The 24,841-nt window shown below is 41.6% G+C and overlaps 6 protein-coding genes and 1 non-coding gene across 7 annotated transcripts; 4 read left to right on the top strand and 3 right to left on the bottom strand.

The window, feature by feature from the left end:
* Positions 1 to 252: 252 nt before the first annotated feature.
* ATC70_000612 (uncharacterized protein) lies at positions 253 to 1,385 on the top strand (the record flags this gene model as incomplete). The annotated part of the gene is made up of 5 exons (XM_064820025.1): positions 253 to 280; positions 343 to 435; positions 490 to 503; positions 562 to 688; positions 748 to 1,385. The coding sequence occupies 5 exons, from the start codon at positions 253 to 255 to the stop codon at positions 1,383 to 1,385; spliced, it is 900 nt and encodes a 299-aa protein (XP_064683945.1).
* A 30-nt stretch (positions 1,386 to 1,415) lies between these two features.
* On the bottom strand, positions 1,416 to 2,040 carry ATC70_000611 (uncharacterized protein; the record flags this gene model as incomplete). Its single annotated transcript, XM_064820024.1, has 3 exons — positions 1,416 to 1,554; positions 1,612 to 1,795; positions 1,851 to 2,040. The coding sequence occupies 3 exons, from the start codon at positions 2,038 to 2,040 to the stop codon at positions 1,416 to 1,418; spliced, it is 513 nt and encodes a 170-aa protein (XP_064683944.1).
* A 427-nt stretch (positions 2,041 to 2,467) lies between these two features.
* Positions 2,468 to 2,541, bottom strand: ATC70_000610. Its single transcript has one exon. It is a non-coding gene; the product is annotated as a tRNA-Arg (tRNA).
* A 2,197-nt stretch (positions 2,542 to 4,738) lies between these two features.
* ATC70_000609 (uncharacterized protein) lies at positions 4,739 to 5,191 on the bottom strand (the record flags this gene model as incomplete). Its single annotated transcript, XM_064820023.1, has 1 exon — positions 4,739 to 5,191. One exon carries the CDS (start codon positions 5,189 to 5,191, stop codon positions 4,739 to 4,741), a length of 453 nt encoding a protein of 150 aa, XP_064683943.1.
* A 3,159-nt stretch (positions 5,192 to 8,350) lies between these two features.
* Positions 8,351 to 12,913, top strand: FUN12 (eukaryotic translation initiation factor 5B; the record flags this gene model as incomplete). The annotated part of the gene is made up of 1 exon (XM_064820022.1): positions 8,351 to 12,913. One exon carries the CDS (start codon positions 8,351 to 8,353, stop codon positions 12,911 to 12,913), a length of 4,563 nt encoding a protein of 1,520 aa, XP_064683942.1.
* A 563-nt stretch (positions 12,914 to 13,476) lies between these two features.
* ATC70_000607 (CS domain-containing protein) lies at positions 13,477 to 18,033 on the top strand (the record flags this gene model as incomplete). The annotated part of the gene is made up of 1 exon (XM_064820021.1): positions 13,477 to 18,033. One exon carries the CDS (start codon positions 13,477 to 13,479, stop codon positions 18,031 to 18,033), a length of 4,557 nt encoding a protein of 1,518 aa, XP_064683941.1.
* A 563-nt stretch (positions 18,034 to 18,596) lies between these two features.
* Positions 18,597 to 23,153, top strand: ATC70_000606 (uncharacterized protein; the record flags this gene model as incomplete). The annotated part of the gene is made up of 1 exon (XM_064820020.1): positions 18,597 to 23,153. The coding sequence occupies one exon, from the start codon at positions 18,597 to 18,599 to the stop codon at positions 23,151 to 23,153; it is 4,557 nt and encodes a 1,518-aa protein (XP_064683940.1).
* Between the last annotated feature and the right edge of the window lie 1,688 nt (positions 23,154 to 24,841).

The following is a 24,841-nucleotide window of genomic DNA, read 5'->3' as shown; positions in this document are numbered from 1 at the left end:
CTGAATACCATGTCATAACATTGGATCTTTTGGCAATCAGCAAGCTTCTAGCATTATCCCGTAGCCTAATGGATGCAGGCAAACACAGTGTAATGGTACTTATTATGATAGAATGAGGGTTTTGTGTACCCTGATCTGCATCAAAAGGGCCGCTGCATCTCAACTTTGATGATTAAAAATCTACCTCACCGGGGTAAAAGTTGTCCATTCTCTCTTGTTTCTCATCTGCTTGTTTTTTTTTTTCAATTGAAAATGACTACAACTATTCGCATTGGTTATGGTAAATGGGCTACTCAACATACTGAAATGACACGACCCCTAAGCAAACTTTACGCTATCCAGTTCCTGAACATTTCTCCACACCTTTGTACATTGCCCGCGATCTTGATTATTTCAAGGATACCGGTGTAAATGTTGAGCTTGTCTTGTGTCCAGGTACAGTCATTGTTTACTTGCTATTGTAAAGAGAAGCTAACAAAAGCGTCCTAGGCGGTACTGGTGAGGTACGTCACTTTCTTTTGGCATAGAGACAAATGTCGTATTGATATTATCCCTAAATAGATGACATCCAAGCTTCAAGATAAATCACTTGATTTGGCAATCGCATTGACGGAAGGCTTGGTCGCTGGTATCAGCAAGGGCCAAGACTGGTATAAAATTGTGGGTACCTACGTGGATGCTCCTTTATGTAATACAGTTGATCAATTACGGTATGCCAACACATTGCTAATGACATGCAATATTTAGGCTGGGCTTTATCTGCTGGCAAGAACTCCAAGCACGATTCAATCGACACACTTCACAAAACCAATGTGGCTATCTCTCGTTATGGATCAGGCTCTCACATTATGGCTTTTGTGCTTGCTGATCAACGTGAATGGCTCAAGAAGGATGAAAAGCCTTTTGATTTCACTGTCTTGAACAATTTCAAAGCAATGCGTGATGCTGTAAACGATGGCAGTTGCGATTACTTTATGTGGGAAACATTCACCACCAAGCCTTATCATGATTCTGGGGAAGTCAAGCGTATTGGACAAATTACCCCCCCTTGGCCTGCATTCATGTTTGCAGCCCATACTGATTTATTGAATGCCGATAAGGATGGATTAAAGAAGGTCTTGGCTGCTATTCAACGTGCCACTCATTTGTTCATGGAGCAAAAGGAGGATGAATCAGTGAAGCATGTTATGCGTATCTTGGAGTATCCTGAAGAGGATGTTCGCCGTTGGTTCAAGACCGTCCACTATGCTAGCAATCATCAACAAGTCTCTCGCAAAGCACTTGATGTTACTTTGAGCACTTTATTGAAGGCTGATGTCGTAAACGAGCCTACCAAGCAGATTGAAGAATTGGTTGATCTCCAAGTTGCAGAATTGACTGAATAAAGAACACATAGCTATTGTTTATTGATTGATTCAAAAATATCGAGTCATTTGAACGTCGGTTTTCTTCAACAAGCACTTTTCGTAAAATGGAATGTTCTTTTCGTTGCAATCGAGAATGGTTTTATAGCATTTGACTGTCTGAGCAATGCAGTGTAACTGATCTATTAATCTAATATAGCAAAATCGTTATATGTCATGTTATTGCATCAATCATAATAAATCAAACCTTATGCCGAGCTTCTTTCCCCTTTGTGAGTCATGAACCACAACGTCTTCAATATGTCCAACTATCCCACATTCTCTTAGGAATTTATATTCTACCAACAAGGTTGCGCTGGCCACAATTCTGTTATCCTCTTCTATGACTACGACATAGGTCGATCCTTGTTCTTTAAGAAGATCGAAACGAGCTAATGATTTGAAGAGTCAGCTACGAGAACATATATATGATTAACAGACATCTACCTTTGAACGACTCCTGTGTGATTGAACCAGCCACAGACAGTTGAGACAGCAGTTCAATAAAACCTCTCTCATCATCATCTCTTCTCAACGGTCTAATAAGATGACTGGAAGGAAGTGCAGACTGAATCTCTTTTGAGATATATACATTTCTATCAAACAAAGTATTTTGGTCTCTTTCGTCAACAGTCATTATGAGATTGCTATTCAAATCAAAGAAAGAAAAGGGCTAGAATCAGCTATCATTGCATTTAATGGAGTAAATTAATTTGTGTTTGTTTATCCATCGTCTACTTTTAAATGTGTATATAATTACATCGATCAATAAATCAAAGTTTAGGCTAATGCCTATCAACTAATTTCCTCTCCTATTTCAATGAAATCATGCGAATGTTGATGCAATTTTCATTTCATCTACACTATTAACCGCCAATAAAGGATTCTTTACTAGAAAAAATCTCTTTCTCTGTAATAAAATGCCTTATTGTGAACTAAAAACGAGGAAAAAACAAAAAGGGAGGCATCCCTCTGTACACTTTCAAGAATAAAGATATTATCAAATAGGCACAAGGATTTTGTCAAAAGGCAACAAAAATATTTTTAAAAAAAAATAAAAAAAATACCCAGTAGGGGGGTCGAACCCCTAATCTTCCGTTTAGAAGACGGATGCCTTATCCAATTGGGCCAACCGGGCTTTCTATGTGAAGAATTTTCTTAAATAATATATATAAAAAATACAAGTCTTTTGAGCCGCCTGGTCATCCTTTAGCCTTTAGTTGAATCCAGTCCTCTCAAAACACTCTATCTAAAGCGGATCACAGTACTTGTTAGAATAGAGAAACAGAAAAATCTGGGGTATTCAATTGTAGGCAAAATGCATTGTTTCTTGTAATATTCTGAAGTATTTTGAAAATTACAACATGTGTAATGAAATAGTCACCCAAACGCAACTTGATTGAAAACCAAAATTCATCAAATAGCACTCATCATGCTGTTTGAATCTATTAATAAAGCGCCCAAATGTACATCAACAACCACTTAAACATACTAAAGATGCACGCTTATCTCGCAAATCGTGTGAATGAATCACTCCTCCTGATCACAGTGTATTCAATCACACTCGTGATGGTCGTAATAAGTGTTGTTATCTTTATCCAAATAAAGTCAAATCAATAGCAAGCACATTCAAATATGACAACTATGATCTGATGCCATAGTTGCAAAATAGCCCAGAAAAAGGGTTCTACACTTCGATAACAAACGTCACACCTTAAACTGTCAAGGCTACATTAAAGCATACTCTGCAGATAGCTCTGCAGTGAAATCAGGTTTAAATAGATTTCACAAAAAAAAATAAAGCAAAGGTAAAATACAATAGAAATCAACTGTATTTTATTTTGTGTATAAAATGAACTGAAGATCCTGGAATTGAGTAAAAAAAAGAAGAGTATTTATACATTTGCATCTGGCTTGTAGGATTAGTGATGATAGAGAGCAATAGGTGCTGCTATTGCGATATCTGGCAAATGTTGTTGATGTTTGATTTAAAGTGGTAATCAATGCAGGAGCACTGGCCATAAGGGTCGATTTGAGTAACCTTGATGGGCTTGGGTGAGCTATCGTCATAGCATGATTTAATGTAACCTTGATGGTTTAAAGTGTGATGTTTGTTATTGAAGCATGGAATCCTTTATCTGGGATATTGTGCAACTATGGCAGCAGGGCATAGTTGTCATATTTGAATATGCTTGTTATTGATTTAATTCTATTTGGATAAAGATACCATCACCTATTACGACCATCATGGGTGTGATTGAATACACTGTGATCAAGAGTGATTCATTCACACGATGTGCGATATAAGCGTGTATCTTTACTTTAGTATTTTTAAATGGGTTTTTGATGTACATTTGAGCGCTTTCATTAATAGATCCAAATAGCATGAATTTGAATGAGTGCTATTTGATGAACTTTGGTTTTCAATTAAGTTGCGTTTGGGTGGCTATTTCATTACAAGCTCATCCAAGCCCACCAAAATTTTCAAATCGGCCCTTATGACGAGTGCTCTTGCGTCGATTACCAGTTTGAATCACACATCAACAACATTTGCCATATATCGCAATAGCAGCACCTATTGCTTTCTATCATCATTAACCCTACAAGCCAGTCGCAAATGCACAATGACCCACAAAACTGTCCCAATGTTTAGCAGTTTTAACTTTCAGATCTTACCGCCGGACAAGAAGTTATCATCCAATAACAATAAATTTAGTATTTTCTGAGAGCTAAACCTGCTTTCTTTATATCGTTTAATTTGTACAAGTATATAGCTGTAGGAGCACAAGCTGTGATTGGCCAATGTCATTAGGTACATTGGGACAGTATTGTGAGATGTTTGGAAAAATCAAGTTTTATTATTTTATAGGACCTTAATACTTTGTCCATTTTCCTTTAGCTTTGATAACGGCCTTAATACGTCGAGGCATGCTTTCTATAACCTTTTGGCACTCCTCCGGCTTCATCTGGTCATACCAAATATCAGTTACTCGCTCATAAAGTTCATTCATACCCTTGGTTGCGGTTTCATACTCATTAAGACATCTTTTCAAAAAAACCCACATGTTTTCGATAGGATTCAAGTCTGGAGATTGTGAGGGCCACTCCATGACCTGGTATGGTTGTTCCTAAAGGTAATCCTTGACCAAATTTGAGGTGTGTTTGGGATTATTGTCTTGCTGGAATATCACTTGTTCACGGTGGAAGCCCAATTTCTCGATGGAAAAAGTGATAGTCTGCTCCAATTCGTATAGAAAAATTTTCTTTTAGAGTGCCTTATCCATATTACCATTTATCTTGCACATCCTTTCAATACCAGCATACATAATGGCACTTCAAAGCATGATACTACCACCATGGTGTTTTACAGTGAGCTTGACATGGTGGTTTTGAAGCCGTTCACCAGATTGGATCCAGGCCCACTCTCGCCCATCTGAGTTGAAACGGTTAATTTTGGTCTCGTCTGTGCAAATAACACGTTTCCAGTCGTCAACAGTCCAGTCTTTGTGCTGCTTACACCACGCAAGTCTCTTCTTGACGTTAGCGTCACTAGGCAAAAAAGGCTTCTTTTCCTTCTTGATAGCCCCTAAGCCCGCAGTGCGGAGTGCTCTACGAACGGTTTCCGGATAAATCTTCATTTGGAAATCTTTCTCCAACATTTTTGTGACCCTGGCGGCGCTTGAAACCCGCTCTTTGGTTACTTTTTGAACACAATAACGCTTGCCGGCTTCAGACAACACCCTAGGACGACCACATTTCGAGGTTTCCAGACCCGGACAATGCTCCATTCTAATTTGCCCAATAGTAGACTTACCCAAAGACAGTTTTCAGCAAATTCCAGAATCGAAACACCGCTTCAAAGCATTGTGATTGCAGAATTAACCTTGGAGACCGCAATGGCTTTCATGGCTTCATAATCGACCTACCTGATATTTAGAACTCCGAGTTAGATAATGGAGACTGCTTGCGCTGCATGAGGCTTTCTTATACGACGCTCTCGAGGTTATTCCAAGTTGTGGGTTTCAGTTATCACCGAATTTGTGATTTTTCAAAAGATCTCACAATACTGTCCCAATGTACCTAATGACATTGGCCAATCACAGCTTGTGCTCCTACAGCTATATACTTGTACAAATTAAACGATATAAAGAAAGCAGGTTTAGCTCTCAGAAAATACTAAATTTATTGTTATTGGATGATAACTTCTTGTCCGGCGGTAAGATCTGAAAGTTAAAACTGCTAAACATTGGGACAGTTTTGTGGGTCACGATATAAATACTCTTCTTTTTTTACTCACTTCCAGGATCTTCAGTTCATCTTATATAAAAAATAAAATACAGTTGATTTCCATTCTATTTTACTATTGCTTTATTCTTTTTGTGAAATTTATTAAACCCGATTTCACTGCAGTCCTGGGATAAAGTCGTTAAAGTTAACAAATGGCTTGAAATACAGTAGTCGCGGTATTTGAGGCCGGTTTTTCGGCGAGGTTTTTCTAGCCTTATTTCCAGCATAGCATTAAATAACAAGCATGACTGTTATAAAAAGCAAGTCACATGGGCGGAACTCACTAAAAAGGAAAATCACATATATTAATTTGACACCTCTCCAACAAACTTCTTTTATTTGTTTCTTAAGGATAGAGGAGGAGAAAATGGACAACAACAACCATGTTGATATCACAGAGATGGGAGAGAAATTGAAAAGCGCTTGTGAAAATATTCTGTATCGCACGATCCTAATGGACGAACAAGATGAACCCATTTTATGAAGACTTCGTAAAAACCTGGATAATATCAGATCGAAGAAAGTAGCCTATAGAAAAGCAAACAGACCTTCGTGTATATTTACAACATGTTTAGATTTAATCTTCAATAAAAGCTCTTCGTTAGTAGATATCTTATTGGCTATAAATTCAGTTGCAGCTATCATCACTTGATGAATTCGTAATAATAAGTCGATGATAATAATCAGTTGTCAACTGTATCTAAAACGAAAGCAAAGAGCTTCTTTATTACAGGGCATCTAGCTTGCTTAAATATGGTAGATCCCTGGTCAATGACTACTACGTTGAGATGGTATATAAATAGCAGGCCACTGGGGCCTTATGGATTGTTGGTATAGCTTGTTGAGAGGCCACCTAAGTCGATATGTTTCATGTAGTGTAGGTGGATCTCGATATCTTGACATTGGGGAGATTGAGTGTATTGTAGTTCCTGAGGCACCTGTGCACACACAATTGACTGGACTTGTAAACATAGATGTGATGTGACACGATAAACATCATCCATGCTGCTACACTGTAAAAGGTGGCTTGAGGAGAAAGTGAATGTAGCCTAAGATGCATGCTTGTATGCAACATCACTGTAAAGTAAGGCTACTAAGATTCGAAGAATTTTAGCCTTATAAAATTAGGCTGATAAGGCTAAATAGCTCGTAAAGAAATTTTTTTCGAAAATCTGCAGCCTTATTTCCCGCATAGTCTTATATAGGACGGCTTTAAATACCGCGACTGATATAGCTGTTCCCCTTTTGTCGTAAAATACGCAACATTGATTTGATGCTTTGGCACTCTACAGCAGAATAAGGTGTGATTAAGAGGTCTTGATAATAGTGCTTTATAGCACCTTGTTGTTTATGGGTCGTCTATTATTATCTATCAGTATTTGATTATGTTTAAAACGAGTATGAAAGTAATCAGGTAAATAATATCGTTATTAAAATAGTGCAAAATCTGAGGAATGATAAAATACTATTAGGGCTGCGAAAGTCATTTGAGAGTGAGGTACAAGATGGTATGATTTAGGTGATGATAGGAATAGTCGTAGTCATAGCAAATCCAAACTATTATTATTATTATCCTGAACATGCCATCGTTGATCGGTCAAAGCAAGGAATCACAGCATTTCCTACTCTAGCTCAGCTGTCAAACAGTAACCCACCTAGTATAACAATGCAGTTTAGCAATCTATTGAGGATGTCCTATATGTCATCATCGTATCTATTCTCATCATGTACTTCATGTTTTATAGTCATCCATTCACACCACGATTTATCTTTATACCATTCATGATTTACAATCCTTATTTTCACTCATTTGATCTATCCCAACAGGTATACATATGGCCAAATGTTTCAATGAAATGGTACCTTTTAATTACAATTTAATTTTACTGACTACTCGATTCTGATAAATATACAATCAATACTATTGGGTCCGTAACTGAATCCAAATTTATGTCAAGGTTTATGACCTAATCTGATTTATGTTCGAGAAGTGAGAGTTGGTTCTTACTTTTGAGAAGTGACAGGCCAATCAGTATAGCAATATTATAACCTTAATCACCTATAGTCATTTGGAATGTTTACGTGGCCTCAGGAATAACCTATTTATCAAGTTTTTTAAATGGGGGTGTTTGTAGAAATATGTTAGCCAATAAAAATACTCGAAGTCTGCGACTGGACAATGTTGATCCTTGTGCACTTGGTCTCGATCAATTGCATGCTGTTTCATTGATTATTTTCAAGGCGGATGCTATTTGTACATCACCATGCCATTTGATACGCTGTTTTGTCAAGTTACTATCTAAAATATATATACTGGAAAACTATGAAAAAAAAATAGACAAGCCAATCATATCCTTTTAAAATTTAATAGTATTAAAAGCCAGAACAAACGAGGGCATAACCACCGGCGAAGCCGGCAATGGGGAGGGGGTTTGGGGGAGGGGGCTTAGCCCCTCCACCAAGAATATAAGGCACCAAAAAAAAAATTTGATACATTGCTTTTTGTTATTATACGTACGTAATAATATGCCTCCTACTATTCAAACAAGACACTGCACGACCTGTAGAGCTGCTCTTCCAGTAGACTATGCTTATCGGAAATGTGATTCATGTCGAGTAAGTAAAATAGCTTTTAACGCCTAATAAAACCCTGAGACGCAATGGTTTATTTTGTTTGTACTCAAATTCAGGAACGAGCGCGAAATTACGCCAGGCAAAGAAGATTGGCGAATCGAAGAACACCAAGAGCACCTGCAGCGTTTGTATCAGAACTTGGAAGAGTACAACGTTCAGATTTGGGCAGAATGGACAACCAATGTGATGGATGTGGAGCTTTGCATTGGGCCGCAGAGAGGGCTGTTCAACAGCGAGTAAACGACAACTGCTTTCATGCTTGCTGCAAAAAAGGTAGAGCTGTCTTGCCCCTTTTGCAAGAGCCTCCCGAGCCTTTAAATAGCTTGATCAACGGAAGCCATCCTCGATCCTCTCATTTTTTGCAGCACATGCGACAATACAACACTTTGTTCGCATTTACATCATTTGGCACCGATGCTACGCCTGAGCAGCTCCAAAGGGATAGAGAGAATGAGATGAGAGGCGGCATCACGCCGGTTCGTGTTCATGGGGAACTCTATCACTTGCAAGCACCACTAAATTTGAGCAATGTGCCAAAGTATAGCCAGCTGTACGTTTACGACCCAGAGTATGCCGCTGCGATTCGCTGTGCAGACCCCAGAAATCAAGGATTGGACGACACGATCATTGAGCAACTGAGTGAAATGATTGCTGATCCTGTAGTTTGTGGCAATCCATTTGTAAGCATCTACAAACATGCTCACGAAATCCTGAAAGAAGAAGAGGAGAGGCAAGCTCAAGATGGTGTTAGCGAGAATGCTCACATCAGGCTCAGTCCTCAGATGCAAATGGAATTGGTTGTTGGCCAGGACAGACGCACTCAAAATCTGCCAACTGTCAACGAGATTGCTGCCATCATTCCAAACGAGTGTTCTGACAGGAGTTTCAGAGATATTTTGATCACATATCGTAGCAATTCCTCGGCCAGGGCTCAAGGCCAGTTTAAGCGTATCAATGAGACGCATGCTGCATATATGCCTCTTCATTATGCTTTGCTTTTTCCTAGAGGTGAATATGGGTGGAATTGGGGCCAAAGACTGCAATCGTCAGCGCAAACTGCTGATGCCATGATTATTGAGAGCGAAGAAGATGAGACACCAGCAGAGCAACAACAACAACAACAACCACAAGTGTCAGATAGCCGACTTACCCAAGGCGTGTTCTACAGATTTCGATTGCATGTTAGAAACAACGAGTCAAAGATCATTTTTTTGTCAAGACGTCTATTTCAACAATATGTGATTGATGCCTGGGCAATCTGTGAGCAAACAAAACTGAACTGGATCAAAGTCAATCAGACGAATCTTCGCGCTGATGTGTATAAAGGACTTGCTGATGCTACCTCTGCTGCTGACTCAGACCTCGAACAGGTGGGAAAGACGTTCATCTTGCCCAGTAGCTTCACTGGTGGACCGCGATTCATGATGCAGCTATATCAAAATGCAATGGCTATCTCTAGATTCTTTGGTAAGCCAACGTTATTCATCACATTTACTGCCAACCCAAACTGGAGGGAGATCCAAGATGAATTGTTGCCAGGCCAAACAGCCGCTGATCGCCCCGACTTGGTTGCTCGAGTATTCAACCTTAAGCACCGAGAGCTGCTTAAAGACTTGAAAGACAGAAAGGTCTTTGGCTGTTATAAAGGCATTGTAAGGACTATTGAGTATCAAAAGCGTGGTCTCCCTCACGGTCATATGCTATTGTTTTTGGATGCAGAAACAGATAGATTTGATACGCCAGAGAGGATTGATCAGATCATTTGCGCTGAGATCCCAAATGTTGAAGAAGAACCTGAATTGCATGCAATCATCACTCGCAATATGATGCATGGCCCATGTGGCGAGCTAAACTCAAAGTCTCCGTGTATGGTACAAGATGCTTTTGGCAATGATGTATGCTCAAAGAAATTTCCCAAAAACTACCAGCCAGTAACGGTGACCAGTGCTGATGGTTATCCTACTTATAGAAGAAGAAGAGATGGTCGTTCTCATCAGGTGCGCGTCAAGGACAAGTTGGGTGTCTACCGCGATTTCCACATGACGAATGAGTGGGTGGTGCCATACAACCCTTATTTGTCAAAAAAATACAATGCCCATGTAAATGTCGAAGTATGTGGTAGCGTCCAGGCAATCAAGTACATCAACAAGTATATTTACAAAGGCTCTGATCAGACAACGCTCAAAACTACAGCCACCACCACAGCCACTGAAACAGCAAATGCCACTACCACAGCAACAACTCAGAATAACGAAGTAGCCAAGTATCTAAATGGCCGTTATATTAGTCCTGTTGAAGCTGCATGGAGGTTGTTTGAATTCCCAATGCATGAGGAAAGCCCATCTGTTACTCCACTTGCTGTGCATCTTGAAAACGAGCAACCTGTTTATTTTGATCCCCAATGGCCACAGGAGAAAATTGACAAAGTATTGAGAGAGAGTCGCTCTACTTTGATGGCTTACTTTCATTACAACCATGCAAATCACGGCAAACCCGGTTTTCGACCGTTGCTTTATCAAGAGTTCCCTGAACATATGACTTGGCAGCAGAATGCAAAAAAGTGGAAGCCTAGGTCTTCGAGTAGAATGTCAATTGGGCGCATGTATTACTGCAATCCTGCTGCCGGCGAGAGGTATTATCTGCGTCTGCTGCTCACAGTTGTCAGAGGAGCCATGTCGTTTTCTCATCTGAGAACTGTCAATAATCACGAGTACGCCACCTTTCGCGAGGCCTGTATGATGCTGCATTTGATCGAAGATGATGGAGAATGGACCAGAGCCTTTGAAGAAGCTGCTACCTTTGCCTCTGGCTACGCAATGCGTTCAATGTTTGTCTCTGCGCTCATGTTCAACTCATTGGTATCGCCTGTTCAGATTTGGGATCAATTCTGTGAAAGTTTCTGTGATGATCTTGAGCATGCAATCGTGCAAAAAGGGTATTCGCTGCTGCTCAGCGTGCAACCTGACGCTGAATTTTACCATGGAACGCGAAGTCTTGATTACGGCTTATATCTGTTGCAAACATCTCTTGGTGCACAAGACAGATCTCTAGGTCAGTTCAATTTGCCTTTGCCTCTCTTCAACTGGAATGGCTTGATAAGCAGAATGACTGGCATACAGCGCAATTCATTGATACTCAATGAAATGTCATATCTCCAAGATCAAGAAGCCTTTTCGTACCAGCAAAAGTACGCTCAAATGAACGCTACCCAGAAGCACGTATTTGATACCATCACCTCCTCCATCAACAGCAACACCAATAGCTCACATTTCTTTTTGCAAGGTCCAGCTGGCACTGGCAAAACCTTCATTTACAATACTCTTTGTCACTTTTATAGAAGCCAAGGAAAAATTGTTCTCTGTGTTGCCTCCTCTGGCATTGCTGCTTTGCTACTTCCTGGTGGGCGTACGTCGCACTCTCGCTTTGCCATTCCACTCAACATCCACGAGCAGTCTGTGTGTGCAATCAAGAAAAACGATGATCTTGCTGATCTCATTCGAGAGACATCATTGATAATTTGGGATGAAGTGCCAATGCAGCATCGATATTGCTTTGAAGCTTTTGATCGAACACTTCGTGATATTTGTAGTCGTGGTGATGAAGTTACCTTTGGTGGTATTCCTGTTGTTCTTGGCGGTGATTTTGCTCAAATTCCACCTGTTGTTAGGCAAGGTGGCCGTCCTGAAATCGTCAATGCCTCACTGAAATCGTCAAGATTATGGCCCAAATTACAAAAGCTGAGCCTGACTGAGAATATGAGACTTGCCAACTCCAATGACACAGATAGGCAATTTGCAGATTGGATAGGAAAAATGTCGTATGAACCATCCATGATTGGCAGCATTGCTTTGCCCTCTTTTTTGAGGCAGATGACTGATCTTGATCAGTTCATTGAAGATATCTATCCTCAGCATGTTCTGCAGTGTCCTCTGCAAAATAGTGATTTCTTCAAGGAAAGAGCTATTCTCTGTTCAAAGAACGTCAACGTTGATGCTATTAACAGCAAGGTGATGGAGAACGTGATTGGGGAAAAGGTCACTCTGTACTCTGCTGACACAGCTCAGTCTGATCTGACCAACACGGAGACCCAAGCCTATCCCTCAGAGTATTTGCAAACCCTTTCGCCTTCAGGGCTGCCGCCAGCAGTTTTGGAGTTGAAAGTAGGTCTTCCTGTAATGCTCTTGAGAAACCTCAACCCTGAAAGAGGTTTGTGCAATGGTACAAGGCTGATCATTCAGCAAATTGGACAGTATGTCCTCAAGGTGAAAATCCTCGGAGGGTCAGGTGCAGTAGAGTTGATTCCTCGCTTTACATTATCAACATTGCCTGGTACATTACCATTTATTTTGACTAGGAAACAGTTCCCTGTAAAAGTGTCTTTTGCGATGACAATCAACAAGTCTCAGGGGCAATCCCTTAGAAAAGTCGCTGTAGACCTCAGGAGTCCTGTTTTCACACATGGCCAACTCTATGTTGCCATCTCGAGAGCAACATCTGCAAATGGTATGACAATTCTACTGCCAGAAAATGCGACTCGGACAGAGAATGTTGTCTACCCAGAAGTATTATATAATATAAATGCTGTATAAAAAAAGTTGGTCTGTAACTCCCAACTCCTGTCGTCTCAATCAAGTTTCAAGTCTATTTTTTGTTTTAAAATCTTCGAATCGAATATAATCATTGTTTAAAACCTACTTGATATACCAAATTTTTATTATCTCTGATTTGAAATGTCTTCGGCCAGAGCCCGCAGGGCGACGCCGTCATCGAGCGTAGCGAGATAGATCGGCTAGTCTAATATATATACTGTAAAACATTCAAAAAAAGTAGACAAGCCAATCATATCCTTTTAAAATTTAATAGTATTAAAAGCCAGAACAAACGAGGGCATAACCACCGGCGAAGCCGGCAATGGGGAGGGGGTTTGGGGGAGGGGGCTTAGCCCCTCCACCAAGAATATAAGGCACCAAAAAAAAAATTTGATACATTGCTTTTTGTTATTATACGTACGTAATAATATGCCTCCTACTATTCAAACAAGACACTGCACGACCTGTAGAGCTGCTCTTCCAGTAGACTATGCTTATCGGAAATGTGATTCATGTCGAGTAAGTAAAATGGCTTTTAACGCCTAATAAAACCCTGAGACGCAATGGTTTATTTTGTTTGTACTCAAATTCAGGAACGAGCGCGAAATTACGCCAGGCAAAGAAGATTGGCGAATCGAAGAACACCAAGAGCACCTGCAGCGTTTGTATCAGAACTTGGAAGAGTACAACGTTCAGATTTGGGCAGAATGGACAACCAATGTGATGGATGTGGAGCTTTGCATTGGGCCGCAGAGAGGGCTGTTCAACAGCGAGTAAACGACAACTGCTTTCATGCTTGCTGCAAAAAAGGTAGAGCTGTCTTGCCCCTTTTGCAAGAGCCTCCCGAGCCTTTAAATAGCTTGATCAACGGAAGCCATCCTCGATCCTCTCATTTTTTGCAGCACATGCGACAATACAACACTTTGTTCGCATTTACATCATTTGGCACCGATGCTACGCCTGAGCAGCTCCAAAGGGATAGAGAGAATGAGATGAGAGGCGGCATCACGCCGGTTCGTGTTCATGGGGAACTCTATCACTTGCAAGCACCACTAAATTTGAGCAATGTGCCAAAGTATAGCCAGCTGTACGTTTACGACCCAGAGTATGCCGCTGCGATTCGCTGTGCAGACCCCAGAAATCAAGGATTGGACGACACGATCATTGAGCAACTGAGTGAAATGATTGCTGATCCTGTAGTTTGTGGCAATCCATTTGTAAGCATCTACAAACATGCTCACGAAATCCTGAAAGAAGAAGAGGAGAGGCAAGCTCAAGATGGTGTTAGCGAGAATGCTCACATCAGGCTCAGTCCTCAGATGCAAATGGAATTGGTTGTTGGCCAGGACAGACGCACTCAAAATCTGCCAACTGTCAACGAGATTGCTGCCATCATTCCAAACGAGTGTTCTGACAGGAGTTTCAGAGATATTTTGATCACATATCGTAGCAATTCCTCGGCCAGGGCTCAAGGCCAGTTTAAGCGTATCAATGAGACGCATGCTGCATATATGCCTCTTCATTATGCTTTGCTTTTTCCTAGAGGTGAATATGGGTGGAATTGGGGCCAAAGACTGCAATCGTCAGCGCAAACTGCTGATGCCATGATTATTGAGAGCGAAGAAGATGAGACACCAGCAGAGCAACAACAACAACAACAAGTGTCAGATAGCCGACTTACCCAGGGCGTGTTCTACAGATTTCGATTGCATGTTAGAAACAACGAGTCAAAGATCATTTTTTTGTCAAGACGTCTATTTCAACAATATGTGATTGATGCCTGGGCAATCTGTGAGCAAACAAAACTGAACTGGATCAAAGTCAATCAGACGAATCTTCGCGCTGATGTGTATAAAGGACTTGCTGATGCTACCTCTGCTGCTGACTCAGACCTCGAACAGGTGGGAAAGACGTTCATCTTGCCCAGTAGCTTCACTGGTGGACCGCGATTCATGATGCAGCTATATCAAAATGCAATGGCTATCTCTAGATTCTTTGGTAAGCCAACGTTATTCATCACATTTACTGCCAACCCAAACTGGAGGGAGATCCAAGATGAATTGTTGCCAGGCCAAACAGCCGCTGATCGCCCCGACTTGGTTGCTCGAGTATTCAACCTTAAGCACCGAGAGCTGCTTAAAGACTTGAAAGACAGAAAGGTCTTTGGCTGTTATAAAGGCATTGTAAGGACTATTGAGTATCAAAAGCGTGGTCTCCCTCACGGTCATATGCTATTGTTTTTGGATGCAGAAACAGATAGATTTGATACGCCAGAGAGGATTGATCAGATCATTTGCGCTGAGATCCCAAATGTTGAAGAAGAACCTGAATTGCATGCAATCATCACTCGCAATATGATGCATGGCCCATGTGGCGAGCTAAACTCAAAGTCTCCGTGTATGGTACAAGATGCTTTTGGCAATGATGTATGCTCAAAAAAATTTCCCAAAAACTACCAGACAGTAACGGTGACCAGTGCTGATGGTTATCCTACTTATAGAAGAAGAAGAGATGGTCGTTCTCATCAGGTGCGCGTCAAGGACAAGTTGGGTGTCTACCGCGATTTCCACATGACGAATGAGTGGGTGGTGCCATACAACCCTTATTTGTCAAAAAAATACAATGCCCATGTAAATGTCGAAGTATGTGGTAGCGTCCAGGCAATTAAGTACATCAACAAGTATATTTACAAAGGCTCTGATCAGACAACGCTCAAAACTACAACCACCACCACAGCCACTGAAACAGCAAATGCCACTACCACAGCAACAACTCAGAATAACGAAGTGGCCAAGTATCTAAATGGCCGTTATATTAGTCCTGTTGAAGCTGCATGGAGGTTGTTTGAATTCCCAATGCATGAGGAAAGCCCATCTGTTACTCCACTTGCTGTGCATCTTGAAAACGAGCAACCTGTTTATTTTGATCCCCAATGGCCACAGGAGAAAATTGACAAAGTATTGAGAGAGAGTCGCTCTACTTTGATGGCTTACTTTCATTACAACCATGCAAATCACGGCAAACCCGGTTTTCGACCGTTGCTTTATCAAGAGTTCCCTGAACATATGACTTGGCAGCAGAATGCAAAAAAGTGGAAGCCTAGGTCTTCGAGTAGAATGTCAATTGGGCGCATGTATTACTGCAATCCTGCTGCCGGTGAGAGGTATTATCTGCGTCTGCTGCTCACAGTTGTCAGAGGAGCCATGTCGTTTTCTCATCTGAGAACTGTCAATAATCACGAGTACGCCACCTTTCGCGAGGCCTGTATGATGCTGCATTTGATCGAAGATGATGGAGAATGGACCAGAGCCTTTGAAGAAGCTGCTACCTTTGCCTCTGGCTACGCAATGCGTTCAATGTTTGTCTCTGCGCTCATGTTCAACTCATTGGTATCGCCTGTTCAGATTTGGGATCAATTCTGTGAAAGTTTCTGTGATGATCTTGAGCATGCAATCGTGCAAAAAGGGTATTCGCTGCTGCTCAGCGTGCAACCTGACGCTGAATTTTACCATGGAACGCGAAGTCTTGATTACGGCTTATATCTGTTGCAAACATCTCTTGGTGCACAAGACAGATCTCTAGGTCAGTTCAATTTGCCTTTGCCTCTCTTCAACTGGAATGGCTTGATAAGCAGAATGACTGGCATACAGCGCAATTCATTGATACTCAATGAAATGTCATATCTCCAAGATCAAGAAGCCTTTTCGTACCAGCAAAAGTACGCTCAAATGAACGCTACCCAGAAGCACGTATTTGATACCATCACCTCCTCCATCAACAGCAACACCAATAGCTCACATTTCTTTTTGCAAGGTCCAGCTGGCACTGGCAAAACCTTCATTTACAATACTCTTTGTCACTTTTATAGAAGCCAAGGAAAAATTGTTCTCTGTGTTGCCTCCTCTGGCATTGCTGCTTTGCTACTTCCTGGTGGGCGTACGTCGCACTCTCGCTTTGCCATTCCACTCAACATCCACGAGCAGTCTGTGTGTGCAATCAAGAAAAACGATGATCTTGCTGATCTCATTCGAGAGACATCATTGATAATTTGGGATGAAGTGCCAATGCAGCATCGATATTGCTTTGAAGCTTTTGATCGAACACTTCGTGATATTTGTAGTCGTGGTGATGAAGTTACCTTTGGTGGTATTCCTGTTGTTCTTGGCGGTGATTTTGCTCAAATTCCACCTGTTGTTAGGCAAGGTGGCCGTCCTGAAATCGTCAATGCCTCACTGAAATCGTCAAGATTATGGCCCAAATTACAAAAGCTGAGCCTGACTGAGAATATGAGACTTGCCAACTCCAATGACACAGATAGGCAATTTGCAGATTGGATAGGAAAAATGTCGTATGAACCATCCATGATTGGCAGCATTGCTTTGCCCTCTTTTTTGAGGCAGATGACTGATCTTGATCAGTTCATTGAAGATATCTATCCTCAGCATGTTCTGCAGTGTCCTCTGCAAAATAGTGATTTCTTCAAGGAAAGAGCTATTCTCTGTTCAAAGAACGTCAACGTTGATGCTATTAACAGCAAGGTGATGGAGAACGTGATTGGGGAAAAGGTCACTCTGTACTCTGCTGACACAGCTCAGTCTGATCTGACCAACACGGAGACCCAAGCCTATCCCTCAGAGTATTTGCAAACCCTTTCGCCTTCAGGGCTGCCGCCAGCAGTTTTGGAGTTGAAAGTAGGTCTTCCTGTAATGCTCTTGAGAAACCTCAACCCTGAAAGAGGTTTGTGCAATGGTACAAGGCTGATCATTCAGCAAATTGGACAGTATGTCCTCAAGGTGAAAATCCTCGGAGGGTCAGGTGCAGTAGAGTTGATTCCTCGCTTTACATTATCAACATTGCCTGGTACATTACCATTTATTTTGACTAGGAAACAGTTCCCTGTAAAAGTGTCTTTTGCGATGACAATCAACAAGTCTCAGGGGCAATCCCTTAGAAAAGTCGCTGTAGACCTCAGGAGTCCTGTTTTCACACATGGCCAACTCTATGTTGCCATCTCGAGAGCAACATCTGCAAATGGTATGACAATTCTACTGCCAGAAAATGCGACTCGGACAGAGAATGTTGTCTACCCAGAAGTATTATATAATATAAATGCTGTATAAAAAAAGTTGGTCTGTAACTCCCAACTCCTGTCGTCTCAATCAAGTTTCAAGTCTATTTTTTGTTTTAAAATCTTCGAATCGAATATAATCATTGTTTAAAACCTACTTGATATACCAAATTTTTATTATCTCTGATTTGAAATGTCTTCGGCCAGAGCCCGCAGGGCGACGCCGTCATCGAGCGTAGCGAGATAGATCGGCTAGTCTAATATATATACTGTAAAACATTCAAAAAAAGTAGACAAGCCAATCATATCCTTTTAAAATTTAATAGTATTAAAAGCCAGAACAAACGAGGGCATAACCACCGGCGAAGCCGGCAATGGGGAGGGGGTTTGGGGGAGGGGGCTTAGCCCCTCCACCAAGAATATAAGGCACCAAAAAAAAAATTTGATACATTGCTTTTTGTTATTATACGTACGTAATAATATGCCTCCTACTATTCAAACAAGACACTGCACGACCTGTAGAGCTGCTCTTCCAGTAGACTATGCTTATCGGAAATGTGATTCATGTCGAGTAAGTAAAATGGCTTTTAACGCCTAATAAAACCCTGAGACGCAATGGTTTATTTTGTTTGTACTCAAATTCAGGAACGAGCGCGAAATTACGCCAGGCAAAGAAGATTGGCGAATCGAAGAACACCAAGAGCACCTGCAGCGTTTGTATCAGAACTTGGAAGAGTACAACGTTCAGATTTGGGCAGAATGGACAACCAATGTGATGGATGTGGAGCTTTGCATTGGGCCGCAGAGAGGGCTGTTCAACAGCGAGTAAACGACAACTGCTTTCATGCTTGCTGCAAAAAAGGTAGAGCTGTCTTGCCCCTTTTGCAAGAGCCTCCCGAGCCTTTAAATAGCTTGATCAACGGAAGCCATCCTCGATCCTCTCATTTTTTGCAGCACATGCGACAATACAACACTTTGTTCGCATTTACATCATTTGGCACCGATGCTACGCCTGAGCAGCTCCAAAGGGATAGAGAGAATGAGATGAGAGGCGGCATCACGCCGGTTCGTGTTCATGGGGAACTCTATCACTTGCAAGCACCACTAAATTTGAGCAATGTGCCAAAGTATAGCCAGCTGTACGTTTACGACCCAGAGTATGCCGCTGCGATTCGCTGTGCAGACCCCAGAAATCAAGGATTGGACGACACGATCATTGAGCAACTGAGTGAAATGATTGCTGATCCTGTAGTTTGTGGCAATCCATTTGTAAGCATCTACAAACATGCTCACGAAATCCTGAAAGAAGAAGAGGAGAGGCAAGCTCAAGATGGTGTTAGCGAGAATGCTCACATCAGGCTCAGTCCTCAGATGCAAATGGAATTGGTTGTTGGCCAGGACAGACGCACTCAAAATCTGCCAACTGTCAACGAGATTGCTGCCATCATTCCAAACGAGTGTTCTGACAGGAGTTTCAGAGATATTTTGATCACATATCGTAGCAATTCCTCGGCCAGGGCTCAAGGCCAGTTTAAGCGTATCAATGAGACGCATGCTGCATATATGCCTCTTCATTATGCTTTGCTTTTTCCTAGAGGTGAATATGGGTGGAATTGGGGCCAAAGACTGCAATCGTCAGCGCAAACTGCTGATGCCATGATTATTGAGAGCGAAGAAGATGAGACACCAGCAGAGCAACAACAACAACAACAAGTGTCAGATAGCCGACTTACCCAGGGCGTGTTCTACAGATTTCGATTGCATGTTAGAAACAACGAGTCAAAGATCATTTTTTTGTCAAGACGTCTATTTCAACAATATGTGATTGATGCCTGGGCAATCTGTGAGCAAACAAAACTGAACTGGATCAAAGTCAATCAGACGAATCTTCGCGCTGATGTGTATAAAGGACTTGCTGATGCTACCTCTGCTGCTGACTCAGACCTCGAACAGGTGGGAAAGACGTTCATCTTGCCCAGTAGCTTCACTGGTGGACCGCGATTCATGATGCAGCTATATCAAAATGCAATGGCTATCTCTAGATTCTTTGGTAAGCCAACGTTATTCATCACATTTACTGCCAACCCAAACTGGAGGGAGATCCAAGATGAATTGTTGCCAGGCCAAACAGCCGCTGATCGCCCCGACTTGGTTGCTCGAGTATTCAACCTTAAGCACCGAGAGCTGCTTAAAGACTTGAAAGACAGAAAGGTCTTTGGCTGTTATAAAGGCATTGTAAGGACTATTGAGTATCAAAAGCGTGGTCTCCCTCACGGTCATATGCTATTGTTTTTGGATGCAGAAACAGATAGATTTGATACGCCAGAGAGGATTGATCAGATCATTTGCGCTGAGATCCCAAATGTTGAAGAAGAACCTGAATTGCATGCAATCATCACTCGCAATATGATGCATGGCCCATGTGGCGAGCTAAACTCAAAGTCTCCGTGTATGGTACAAGATGCTTTTGGCAATGATGTATGCTCAAAGAAATTTCCCAAAAACTACCAGCCAGTAACGGTGACCAGTGCTGATGGTTATCCTACTTATAGAAGAAGAAGAGATGGTCGTTCTCATCAGGTGCGCGTCAAGGACAAGTTGGGTGTCTACCGCGATTTCCACATGACGAATGAGTGGGTGGTGCCATACAACCCTTATTTGTCAAAAAAATACAATGCCCATGTAAATGTCGAAGTATGTGGTAGCGTCCAGGCAATCAAGTACATCAACAAGTATATTTACAAAGGCTCTGATCAGACAACGCTCAAAACTACAGCCACCACCACAGCCACTGAAACAGCAAATGCCACTACCACAGCAACAACTCAGAATAACGAAGTAGCCAAGTATCTAAATGGCCGTTATATTAGTCCTGTTGAAGCTGCATGGAGGTTGTTTGAATTCCCAATGCATGAGGAAAGCCCATCTGTTACTCCACTTGCTGTGCATCTTGAAAACGAGCAACCTGTTTATTTTGATCCCCAATGGCCACAGGAGAAAATTGACAAAGTATTGAGAGAGAGTCGCTCTACTTTGATGGCTTACTTTCATTACAACCATGCAAATCACGGCAAACCCGGTTTTCGACCGTTGCTTTATCAAGAGTTCCCTGAACATATGACTTGGCAGCAGAATGCAAAAAAGTGGAAGCCTAGGTCTTCGAGTAGAATGTCAATTGGGCGCATGTATTACTGCAATCCTGCTGCCGGCGAGAGGTATTATCTGCGTCTGCTGCTCACAGTTGTCAGAGGAGCCATGTCGTTTTCTCATCTGAGAACTGTCAATAATCACGAGTACGCCACCTTTCGCGAGGCCTGTATGATGCTGCATTTGATCGAAGATGATGGAGAATGGACCAGAGCCTTTGAAGAAGCTGCTACCTTTGCCTCTGGCTACGCAATGCGTTCAATGTTTGTCTCTGCGCTCATGTTCAACTCATTGGTATCGCCTGTTCAGATTTGGGATCAATTCTGTGAAAGTTTCTGTGATGATCTTGAGCATGCAATCGTGCAAAAAGGGTATTCGCTGCTGCTCAGCGTGCAACCTGACGCTGAATTTTACCATGGAACGCGAAGTCTTGATTACGGCTTATATCTGTTGCAAACATCTCTTGGTGCACAAGACAGATCTCTAGGTCAGTTCAATTTGCCTTTGCCTCTCTTCAACTGGAATGGCTTGATAAGCAGAATGACTGGCATACAGCGCAATTCATTGATACTCAATGAAATGTCATATCTCCAAGATCAAGAAGCCTTTTCGTACCAGCAAAAGTACGCTCAAATGAACGCTACCCAGAAGCACGTATTTGATACCATCACCTCCTCCATCAACAGCAACACCAATAGCTCACATTTCTTTTTGCAAGGTCCAGCTGGCACTGGCAAAACCTTCATTTACAATACTCTTTGTCACTTTTATAGAAGCCAAGGAAAAATTGTTCTCTGTGTTGCCTCCTCTGGCATTGCTGCTTTGCTACTTCCTGGTGGGCGTACGTCGCACTCTCGCTTTGCCATTCCACTCAACATCCACGAGCAGTCTGTGTGTGCAATCAAGAAAAACGATGATCTTGCTGATCTCATTCGAGAGACATCATTGATAATTTGGGATGAAGTGCCAATGCAGCATCGATATTGCTTTGAAGCTTTTGATCGAACACTTCGTGATATTTGTAGTCGTGGTGATGAAGTTACCTTTGGTGGTATTCCTGTTGTTCTTGGCGGTGATTTTGCTCAAATTCCACCTGTTGTTAGGCAAGGTGGCCGTCCTGAAATCGTCAATGCCTCACTGAAATCGTCAAGATTATGGCCCAAATTACAAAAGCTGAGCCTGACTGAGAATATGAGACTTGCCAACTCCAATGACACAGATAGGCAATTTGCAGATTGGATAGGAAAAATGTCGTATGAACCATCCATGATTGGCAGCATTGCTTTGCCCTCTTTTTTGAGGCAGATGACTGATCTTGATCAGTTCATTGAAGATATCTATCCTCAGCATGTTCTGCAGTGTCCTCTGCAAAATAGTGATTTCTTCAAGGAAAGAGCTATTCTCTGTTCAAAGAACGTCAACGTTGATGCTATTAACAGCAAGGTGATGGAGAACGTGATTGGGGAAAAGGTCACTCTGTACTCTGCTGACACAGCTCAGTCTGATCTGACCAACACGGAGACCCAAGCCTATCCCTCAGAGTATTTGCAAACCCTTTCGCCTTCAGGGCTGCCGCCAGCAGTTTTGGAGTTGAAAGTAGGTCTTCCTGTAATGCTCTTGAGAAACCTCAACCCTGAAAGAGGTTTGTGCAATGGTACAAGGCTGATCATTCAGCAAATTGGACAGTATGTCCTCAAGGTGAAAATCCTCGGAGGGTCAGGTGCAGTAGAGTTGATTCCTCGCTTTACATTATCAACATTGCCTGGTACATTACCATTTATTTTGACTAGGAAACAGTTCCCTGTAAAAGTGTCTTTTGCGATGACAATCAACAAGTCTCAGGGGCAATCCCTTAGAAAAGTCGCTGTAGACCTCAGGAGTCCTGTTTTCACACATGGCCAACTCTATGTTGCCATCTCGAGAGCAACATCTGCAAATGGTATGACAATTCTACTGCCAGAAAATGCGACTCGGACAGAGAATGTTGTCTACCCAGAAGTATTATATAATATAAATGCTGTATAAAAAAAGTTGGTCTGTAACTCCCAACTCCTGTCGTCTCAATCAAGTTTCAAGTCTATTTTTTGTTTTAAAATCTTCGAATCGAATATAATCATTGTTTAAAACCTACTTGATATACCAAATTTTTATTATCTCTGATTTGAAATGTCTTCGGCCAGAGCCCGCAGGGCGACGCCGTCATCGAGCGTAGCGAGATAGATCGGCTAGTCATATAATATATTGTAAAACATCCAAAAAAAGTGGACAAACAAATCATATATCCTTTCATAAATTTAAAGAATTGAGTACCGTACAAGAAGGTGGATAAACCACCGGCAAAGTCGGCATTGGAGAAGAGGCTTGGAGGAGGAGGTGCCAAGCCCATCCGCCAAAAACATAACACATCTAATTCAACATTTGGTAATATTGACCTATGAGGCGGTTTTACCGTAATGCAGTGAAGGTGAAAAACCATGGCAGCTAAGCATCTAACCCAACATTTGGTAATATTAATCTTGATGAGCTTTCTACCTTAGCAAAGCGAAGGTGGTGCAAAACCATGGTATTTAACAACGTGCAGCAAAGTCGGTTTCTTATTTCCATTATTATTATCAAGCTTAACAACAACATAACGATGCATCAAAATTTGCATGAATTAGTCTTACCAAAATCAATATGACACCTGCTCAAAATAGAAGTTGCACAGGCTGCAGAATTGCCCTTCAGAAGATTTCAGCTACCAAAGGTGTGATTCATCATGCCGTGTAAATAAAAGCCATAAAGCAAAAATACAGTCAAATTTGACAGTTTTCAAGCCTTCATATCTTGACACGCAGATCTTTCTGAGCCACCGGAATGACGCCAAACAATTGTGCTTGAATAGTAGTAACTTCCTGACATCTTTGCTCAACTTTTTTGGGCCAAAAAAAACATGGTCAAAAACCGACCAGAAAGCATGAGGGGTACCTCATGATTTTTTACGAAAATCAAACGATCGCGTTTTTCACCTTGAAAATGAAGACTTTTGCTATGGTATGTATTGAATCAAAATGTTTCTCTCGATCCAAAGCAGCCTCTGAGACCACTGTTATGAGGTCTTCGTATACAAAATTTTGACATTTTCGCTAAAAACCTTATCTCATATTTTCTGAAATTGCTCAATAAGATCAGTCAAAACATCTATTATACTTGACATCATTGGAAGCGCCTTGAAAAGTACTCTTAAGATGTATTAGAAAGCATTGTATGATCATCATTGTTTTGTAGTCGGATCTAGCAAATTAGATTAAAAAAGTCGACAAAAGACAAAATTTGGCCAATCTTGAACAGAAAGGCCAAACTGAGTTTCAATCGATTTTAGCGCGCGGCGCTGCTGCTGGCTGGCCCAAATGCCTTTCGGATAATAACAATGATGATAACAATGATGATTGTGATACTGATCAAATGGGGATCATGGAGTTTAAAGGACAATTGCTTTGCCGGAATGCTTTTTTCTAGAGTTTTTCCTTTTTAAAGTGTCTTTTGCAATGACAATATCTCAAAAAAGTCGCTGCAGATCTTACACAAGTCCTGCATTTACGCATGGCCAGCTTTACGTCGCCACCTCAAGAGCAACATCAGCGAAAGAATACCTCCCCCCTCTTGACTCTGATATAACCCCCTTTTTTTACTACTAATTGATTGTTTAAAATCTACTTTTATGCCAGATTTTT

The sequence above is a fragment of the Mucor velutinosus genome (assembly GCF_035048745.1).
Source record: "Mucor velutinosus strain NIH1002 chromosome Unknown tig00000041, whole genome shotgun sequence".
In the NCBI taxonomy this organism is placed as follows: domain Eukaryota; kingdom Fungi; phylum Mucoromycota; class Mucoromycetes; order Mucorales; family Mucoraceae; genus Mucor; species Mucor velutinosus.
This window is presented reverse-complemented; position numbering and strand designations above follow the sequence as displayed.